Source organism: Glandiceps talaboti, chromosome 2 (genome assembly GCF_964340395.1).
Source record: "Glandiceps talaboti chromosome 2, keGlaTala1.1, whole genome shotgun sequence".
In the NCBI taxonomy this organism is placed as follows: domain Eukaryota; kingdom Metazoa; phylum Hemichordata; class Enteropneusta; family Spengelidae; genus Glandiceps; species Glandiceps talaboti.
Window position 1 is genome coordinate 7,517,986 of NC_135550.1, and position 10,115 is coordinate 7,528,100.

A 10,115-nucleotide genomic window follows, 5' to 3' on the forward strand; every position below is an offset into this window, starting at 1 on the left:
CACATAGTAAAACTGAAGCATTGCCACCAGTACAGTTTAAAATTATTCTGATAATTATTCCCAGAGCCAGTGAACACTAACATGAAACATGCAGTACTTTACTTTGTTTAATTTTCACTTTACCAGTTTTACTTTATTTTTTAGTTCAGTTTACCATTTTGATTTCACCCCCCACATTGTTTTGGAGTACTTATTTTTTTTTGGCATGTATAAAATATAAATGAGCTACATAATTGTCAAAGGAAATTTGAATTTTCGAAAGACATTTCTTTTTGGTACGTAGACGATGTTCAAATTATTTCATGTTGTGCACTGACATTATCAACCCAAAGAATTTGTATTTGACAACAAAAATGCTGTAAGTTCAAATCGTGTTTAAACAAAACTGAAGCATTGCCACCAGTACAGTTTAAAATTATTCTGATAATTATTCCCAGAATTCATTTGGATTCTACTGACATTGCATTACATTGCATTGTGGGAATGAGAGAAGTTAAATGATTATATTAATCATGGCATATAATCTTTTTAGAAAAATCTGTAGTATTTTGGTTGAGAAAACATTTAGTACTTTTTTGTACCAAATAATGTGTTTCCAGATAACTATGTCTAAAGTCGAGTAACAAAATTGTCCATGACACTGATATGCAAAGTAGGGTGCAAAGCTCAAATTTTATCTCAAAGTGCAAAAATGTAATTAAAAAAAAAAAAATAGTACGAAAAAGTTGTATCTGAATAAATTCACATGTAAAGTAATACAGTAATATATAGTGAATATTACTTATCAACTACTTTCAAAAGAGAGAGCAAAATCTTGAGTCACAAAAAGGTTTGAAGACAAGGATCTCTTAACACGTGAATTGAAAGTGATCATAATTGCCTTAATTTTCCATTCTTTCAAGTTGGAATATTATATTTCTGTTGACACGATGAAAAAATCTTATTGTATCGCTCTCGCAAAGAGGCACATGGTGTTACGACAATGAAAGTTTCATCATATAAATTGTATGGATATTGGTGCAGTCGTGTTTAGATTTAATGTGGCTTGTTTGATATGAGAATCTTTCACAACGCTGCTTTCTTTCTTGATGTCAAATCTTGGGCCAAATTTTTGTGATGATCATAAAATGTTATTTCTACCATGACAAAAGTGCAAGCTGACTGAAACTGGTATTTCAAAGCTCAGACCAGTATGGAGTTCAAACTTTGAAGTAAAGCTAGGGACCAATCTATACTGCTACAACCAACCAATCCATGAATTCAAACTACTCAACGCTAAACAGCTCTATTATGGAAATTTATTTAAAAGATTTTACAAGGTGGTAAATCTATTTTAGAAAAAAAAAAGAGTATAGTCTAGCTATTATAAAGTGTGCAATTTAGTAAGACTTGTAAGTCGTCAATGGTGTAAAGCCGATTTGTGCATAGAAAATCTGTAATTTGATGTAACGCTGTCGTCATGCATTGTCATAATTTTTGAGTTACAAGAACATGGTTTTTTTGTCCTTAAAATGTATTCTTACTGTACTTTTGATATGTACTTGAAAACTTACTTTATATAGGTTTGTCATCTTCATTTCTATACATGTGAAGATTTGAATGAGTTTGATCTTTTACCTCTTAACTGTTGGAAGTATTTTTGTACTTTCACGTTGTTTATGTGGTTACATTTGCAGTAACCAAGTATGCAAGCGTCTGTTACAATCATTCTAAAGTGGACTGCTGCAAGATTATCGTGTAGAGATCTAAATGTAAGCCATACAAAAATCACCCTTTATCACCCAATGTTTCAGTAAAAAGAATTTTGATAATTATATATTGTGTTGTTGTTGTTGTTGTTGTTGTTGTTGTTTGATTACAGCACTGTCATTCTACAAAGTGAGACTTCACTAGGGAGTCTTCTGACATCATTGTGCTTCAAAACAAACACTTCACTAGGGAGTCTTCTGACATGCTACAAGTCATCCACTACTATTACGGCAGTTTTATGCATCATCACACTGAAAGTAGAATCCATCGTTATAGAGCAATCCATCACTCTATGAAGTAAAACATCACCAGGGGTCTTCTGACAACATCACACTACAAAGTACAATCCATCACTTCGGGGGATCGTACATCACAAAGTAAAATCCATCACTTAGGGGGGTCATACACCCATCCATTGTGCTACAAAGTAATACACATCATTTGGGGGGTCTCCTGACAGTAAAATCCTACACATTCATGAAAGGTTTTTTTGACATTCCAGAGATGATTAAGTGTGGAAATGATAGATTGCTTTGTCTGTAATCAAATAAAATATTCAAACCCAATTGAAAAATGTATAAAAGATGATTTGCAATGAATGAAAACAACTAATTCTCCTATTTCCAGTGTGTTTGTTATAGATTTATTGCCATGACAGGGATGTGTGAAAGTGAGTGATATTAAATTATACAAAATCCTGCTAAACTTGAAGAAATTGGGGCGAAGGCAATAAAATGAATATTTAATACCTTTTTACAATGTTGTGAATTCAAGATGTCAGGGAATAATAGAATTGCCAAAACAGTATTCTTTTGTCTTTAAAGTGCTTTGTTCAGAAATTTTGTTTCTTGAATGACTTTATTTTGTGTTGTGAACTATATTAGATCCAACTTTCCTAGATGAACAAAATGACACCTTGGTAGTTCTTCAGTCGTAATGACAAAGATGGACTAAATGACGTAATAATGTCAACTAGAAAATTGTAAAACAAAATGGCCGCCACAGAGTATGGGAGTCATCTTTGTGCCAAGTTTGAATTTCATTTCCATGTTGTCAAGTCACTCTAAATGAGTCACTCTAAATGCCAGTTGATAAAGAGACACTTGTATGGAAACAAGCCACCTCAAAATTATATTTTTGAAATCCAGTCAGATGATACAATTTGTCTATAAATTTGGACCATGGCTTAAAATTAGTGAAACATTTGGAATTGTGTTGGTAGATCTTGGTAGGTGCTGGTATATGTGACCTGTACCTACTTACTTTATTTATACTTGCAAAAGATAAATTTGACTCAATATCCTGTGACATGAGGGTTATAGGTATGTGTATAAACCTATGTATTAGAATAATATTATTAAACACATACATATGTGGTTTTTTAACACAACTGAACTGAGGTTCAGTAGTGTTATAGGCATCACCCAGTGTCTGTCTGTCTGTCTGTGTGTGTGTGTAAACAACTTAAAGTAAAAAAACGCTGAACAAATTGCCATATTTGGTGGGTCCATTACCTTCGGTGTCCAGTTGGGAAATTGTTCAAATCAAAATGATTGCATCACAGGTGTGTGATTTGGGTCAAAAAACTTCCTCAAACACTACTGGGCTGATTGGTGTGACATTTGGTGGGAACATTCTTAAGGGGGTGTAAAGTAAGATTTGTTCATGACATGATGATTCCATCAGTAATATGCAAATTAGGGCTAAAAATGTGTCTTTTTGGTTAAAAATCTATAATTCCAAAACTACTGAGCAGATTTGCCTGAAATTTAATGGGAATGCATCTAGGGATGTATGGACGAAGAAATATTATGCATACAATGATTTCATGAGTGATATGCAAATTAGGTGTAAAAATGTTCGTTTTTGGTCAAAAACTTCTATCTCAAAAAGTACTTGGTCAATGAGTCTGAAACTTGGTGAGATGTTTCTGAAAGTGTTATTCTGCAGATTTACTTCAAAACATTGGCCCTAGCAACCATGACCACGCAACATGGCAGTATATTTTGGTCAAATAACAACATCTGGTAGGCAAGTGAGTAAACATTCAAAAATGTATGCAAATACCCTAGCAACCATGACCACGCCCATAGCAACAGCAAAACGGTCGTGTATTTCACAAAGATAACGGATTAATAGACAATTGAATAAACAGTCAAAAAATGTATGTAAATTTGCCTAACAACAAGACCACGCCCATAGCAACAGCCAAATAATCACGTATATTACAAAGATAACAATAGTAATAGAAAGACAAATGAATATGCATTCAAAACATGTATGCAAATGTGCCTAGCAACAAGACCACGCCCATAGCAACAGCCAAATTATCACATATATGGTGAAGATAACAATGGGGATTAATAGACAATTGAATAAACATTCAAAAATGTATGTAAATATGCCTAGCAACAAGACCAAGCTCATAGCAACAGCCAAATGATCACATATATTGCAAAGATAATAGCAGGAATTCATACACAAGTGAGCAAAAACATACAAAAATGTATGCAAACATATCTAACAACATGACTACGCCCATAGCAACAACCAAATGATGGCATATATCGCAAAGATAGCAACATGGTTGGATAGGCAACTGAATAGTCATTCAGCAAATGAACACCTATTGTTAGCATGGACTAGCATATGGATAAACACTTTCAAAAACTGTACAGTTGTGCTACAACGCCATTGGCGGTATTTTTAATGTCAGAGATTTCCATATCAGTGAAGATATTGTGATATAAAAATTGTGATAAGACTTATTGCTATTTCCATAGACTCTATACCTATAGTGCGCAACTAATACACATGGAGTGGCTTAGATAGCGGTAGTAAGAATTCTTGTTTTGGATTGATAAGTCATCAAGTTCTCTTGTAATTTTATTTTTTTGTGTGTGTAATTAATACATGTTTGCTGGGATGAAACCAAGATCTAGACTATTTTATGACTGACATGATCAAAACACAGTTAACTGACATATAGAACCGAAGACTTGAAATGTATATGTCATGTGGTGCATTGCCATGGACTGTAGATTGAACAACTATGATATGTATGTCACAACTTGAACCATAAAAGACCCTGGATTCAATATCAATAACTTCAGGATCTCTGCATGTACTCAGTATTACTTTGTTTACATTGTGGTCACATTAATTCAGCTGTATTGTTCCAGCTGTTTGTACACCGGAAAAATGACTTTAATTAAAATCTGTTTATTTCGTGATGGCCCTTAAGCTGTTTACATCTCACAGTTTTTATCATTCCAATATCTGCAGCATTTGGTATTTGGAGATATATCAAATAATGATTGACGACAAAGATACCTAAAAAAATTTTTTTTTTTTAAAGTACTTGTAGCCTGCTATGTGTGTGAAACTGGTCCAAGATTCTAGCTGGGTTTTTTTCTGACTTAGTGTGAAAGTAGTATCCATGACTGCAGGATTGTAAAATTACTTTCAAATGATGGTGAAATGCAAAGTATGTTTACACTAATATAATCTGTATTGATTCTAGGAGATGATGATGATGATGAATCACAAGTTGTTTTTATCATTTCCTGTTCTAATATTATTTTTTTTTTTGCTAAGGAACTCACTTCGTTCATTCTATTACAGTTAAGCCTACAAAATAACCTTTTAGTTATTAGTAGGTCAGTCTATTAAGATAATGCAATTGGAAAATGTCAAAAATATAACTCGGTGTCATTTGGGTGCAAATAGCCGTAGGGTGAAACAAGCTAATATCATGAAGAAGTAAGCATGTGCTAGATTTTCTCAAGTGTATTATAGTGGGACAAGCTGATTGAGTTTAGAAGATTTTTTACTCATCGAGTGAAAAGACATATGCAAAACCTTGATGAAAGTATTCCACAGTAATGTTAATGTCAATACACGCCTTCTATAACATTACAATTGTCTTCTGGTGTTGTTTGAACAGTTGATGGCGGATTAAGGGTTTCCTCTGTTAAGGCGGCCTTACTTTTAATAATTCTGTGTTTTTCATAACCCGACTAAACCTATATTTCTTTAATCCTATGAACTTAAAAAAATAAAAATCAATAACCTCTATAGCAGAATCAGAAGAACATTTTCAATGTCACCAATTCAATTGTCAGATGGCAACCCCACGAGCATGTATCTCAGCGAAAATTGAAATTTATTTGTAAAAATGAGTCAAGTTTCCTCCTTATTCTAATTCTCATTTCTACATCATTCAAACTATGAATTGAAAGTATCACAATCATGTACTCAGTACACTTATTTTTTAACTGACTGACTGACCAACTCATATTTTTTAAGGTGTTACAATGAGAAATATGGAATTTATAAGTACAGGCACCCTAATACGAATAATTACGTTATCACATCATTTAGGGATGACTGCACAATGTCACACAAGCTCAATAAACAAACTTCTTTTGTTTTGACCAAAACCCCCTCCCCCTCAACGAACATTCACAAGTGCAACATTAACATGTTTATGATGTCACCATGATGAAAATTGTAGCAGTCACATCACTACGGTCAATGCAATATAAAACATAGTAAACACATTAAAATATGAGCAGAAACGCAGCACTGTATATCACATTTTAGCAGTTAATTTTTGTGAACTTATCAACATCTGAATAATAACCACAGGACCTAACTGTTATCATTGAAGCTGTGAAAGTGTTCTAAATTTGGTTAGAAGTGCGAAAATGAAGTTCAGCAAATCACCCCTTCCCTAAATGAACAAAGTGTGTTTATTGAGCTTGTATAACATAGTGCGATCATCCGTTACAAGTCATGTCTTAAATACTGGGTTTGAGTTCAATCACTTGCAAGTGACAGTAAGTATGCTTCAGTAATGTGTACCATACATGTAGCAAAAATTACACCCCAGAAACAAATGAACTCGGTTTATACCCTGTAGATGTCACATTTATTTGTACTACGACGGGTGAGGAGGTGTAAATGTTTCAGTTCAACACACTGTTACTTTGGTTTGACATCTACTGAGCAAAAGAAGACCACATTAATAATCTAAATCTGAATGGGACTGTACAGAAAGTGACAAGTGCACAATTTTCCCTCCTGTCAAATTACCCAGTCTAATCAGTAAATGGACAAATTTGTCTTCATACGTTCAATAATCTCTACATTGCAAACTGTTTGTGTCAGTTCCTATAACTCTATATGTCAATGCGCCATGATTAAATTACATGGGGATCGACACACTCTCACCGACACATTCTCTCAGATCAGAAAAATTAAATTGGAGACTGAAACTGCTCTGTTGGAAGTAATTTGTATGTATGTTGAACAATGATTTCGGAAATAATACTCAAAAAAATAATAATTTAATGCAAAAATTTTTTCAATGTGTCGATTCTCTCCAAAAACATAAGTCTGAATGAGATTGTATTAGTATTGTGTGTATTATTAGTTGAACAAGTGATAGAAGGTTGTTGGCAATGATCTACAAAATCAACACATATATACTGTCTATGTACGATACAAGGTCAAGATGTGTATTAAGTTGATAAAGTCATCTGTGGTTATTTTGGAATTCACCTTCAGATATAATGTCAAAGTGAAAATGAATGTTCAAAACTGAAAACATATCAATGCTTGTAATTAACCTTGTTGTGATAAATTGTTCCTACATATGAAAAGTCAAAAATAGTGTTGGTGCATATTCCAGTCCTAGCGTGCATGTTGTGTGTGTGTGTGTGTGTGTGCGCACGCACATACATATATGCGTGTGCACGTGCATGTGATTGTCTAGGTACAAAATTCATCTTTGTGCCAGGTCCAAAACTCAAAAATACTTCCCTTTTGTTGGCACTCTTTGATTTATCACTGGGGCTCACTTATTAGGGAGTTGTCATTATTCATGACCTGGGGTGGGTGGGGTTTGATAGAAAATTTGCCCCCCCCCCCCCCCCCCCCCTTCATTATTTGTTTGCATATGAAATGTATATCTGACATTTGTAAGCCATTATTAAACCTGGGTTGTATTATAAGTCAATACCATTAGTCAATATCTTATCAAAGATTAAGTTGTCAACCACATCCTGACAAGTTGACAGTCATCAGCTGAAATGCAATGTCAATGTCACTATAACATATTTGTTGTGTAAAACATTGGATGTGGAATGTGAATAGTGGCCTTCAATATTCCAGGAAAAAGAGAGACAGAGTGAGTAAACGGTATTAGCCAATGAAACTTGTGTCCTGTATGAATGGTTAATTGGAGTAAAGAAATCCTGATGTCAGTGTACCGCATATTATGGGCTATGTGCACAGTAGCGACTACTGAAGAATGTTCTGATAGACAACGCTCTGCGACAAGTATTATGGGATGCCTTGCAAAAAAATTAATGAAATGAACATTCCATTACATGTGACTACTACAAAAAAAACATTACACACAGTCCATCGAGTAAATTAAATTTTAATGAAGAGTTATCAAATATTTACCACATGACAACTATAACTTCATTTGACAAAACTGAGTTGTTTGACAGAATTGAGTTGTCACTCTCTGTTGGCAGGACTAACATATACTGTCACTGCAAACGCTATCATCTTGTAGCCATGGCGATTTATCATTTAGTTGTCTTCTTCTATATTAAACGACATAAAGGTCAGCGGTCAACCAAGGAGGTCACAGGTTTTGTACATTACATGATAAATTCTGTTTCGTAAATCAATCTGAAAGTGATCTTAAGTTTATTTTGTTGGTAAAAATACATGTTTGCCGAAATGTTCTGGTGATTACCAGTGACAGAAAGGTAAATAAATCTTTTAGTGCAAATCCCTAGATAGTGACTTTTCCACCATTCTGATCTTTTCTCGTCTGTCTTCAAAAAGAACCTTGTCAGATTTAATGCAAGTATTTTCAATATTTTGTCATGTGTCAATACACAGTAGTACTAATGGTGAAAAACATATATCATATATTTTGATGTCTGAAATCTCAATGAATTTTCCTTAAAGTGGCCATATGGATGAGGATTGGGTATATATTTTGGATTTTTAATTTATAAATTAATTTTATCATGGCTTTCTAATTGAAAATCAATGTGAAACAACATGGACAAAATCTGTGTTTGTAACTCAATAAATTGCAGAAGATTATTAAGAATGTAAAATGTTTGTACGTACAATAACAAACCTTTTACACATTTTTTTAGCTTTTTGTAATGTATTGCGTTACCAACACAAACTTAGTCTATGCTGTTTCACATTGAATTTTCAAGTTAATAAAATTGTTTTGTAAATTAAAAATCCCCAAAATAAATACCAATCCTCATCCATATGGCCACTTTAATAAGTATACTCCGAGAGTATATCACATTTCACTTTCTGGTTTCTATGACAACAAAGGAGGAATTGTATTCCTCAACAACAAATGAACACAAAATGGCTTGAATCACTGACTAAATTCCCACCTCAATGGGCTTTATTAAACTTGCAATCAGTCAACTGTTTCACAGTTCACAGTTTGGCAAGACAGACTCAACCATCATGTGTCCTCTCCTAATACGTGATTTTGTGAATTTCTCAATACTGAGGAAACTGTGGATCAATCCTCTTAGCCCAGGCCATCAGCCCCCCTCTGATGTCTCTAACAAATGCTGGTAAATCGGACAGCTTGTCCTGGAGTACACGCACAGCTTTCTGGGAATCATTTCCCAACCTACACACGACATAGACTGAAAATAAACAGGAATATAACAATTCTTATCAATTCACTGATTAAACTCATAGACAATAATCAACTTTCATTTCACAAAATTGACTGAAAGAGTAAAGAAGTTATAAAGTTTACTGCTCATAATCTGTCTTTATTTTCTTTCTTTTTATTTGAGTTCTGATATCCAAACAGTACGTATAACCAAATACTTCAGATAACAAAACTGTTCAGATAAACAAATTTTTTTGGGTGACCAAACAATACAGATAACCAAAATAATACTACAGTAATAGTTCAGATAATCAAATCATCAAGATAACCAAAAGGTGCAGATAACAAGCAATTCAGATAACTAAATCATTCAGATAAAAGAATACAGATAAACCAAGCAGTTCAGATAACCAAAATATTGAGAAAACCAAAGAGTAGAGATAACTAAAACTGTGTAGCTATTTCTACATATTAATCATGGTTCATGGGAAAATAATAGTACAAAAGGACCAAACATTGGCAATACTTGGAGTCTAGATAATCCAGTATTGCTTCTGGTCAGTACATTCTGTCTAAAGTGGTGCGAGGATGCAATTTTTTTTTTTTTAATTCTCAATAAACCTGTCACTGAATCTACTATTTATGGCCATTACTGTTCTTTTTATTTAGTATTTTAGAGCAA

At 33.6% G+C, this 10,115-nt stretch overlaps 1 protein-coding gene across 1 annotated transcript in view; it reads right to left on the reverse strand.

The window, feature by feature from the left end:
- Positions 1-9,041: 9,041 nt before the first annotated feature.
- The window catches only part of LOC144453440 (adenylyltransferase and sulfurtransferase MOCS3-like), a 19,209-nt gene continuing 18,135 nt past the window's right edge, over positions 9,042-10,115 (reverse strand). The window contains exon 12 of the mRNA XM_078144734.1: positions 9,042-9,461. Within this exon, the coding sequence (XP_078000860.1) occupies positions 9,310-9,461 (152 nt within the window). The 3' untranslated portion in view covers positions 9,042-9,309. The remainder of the gene's footprint in view (positions 9,462-10,115) is intronic.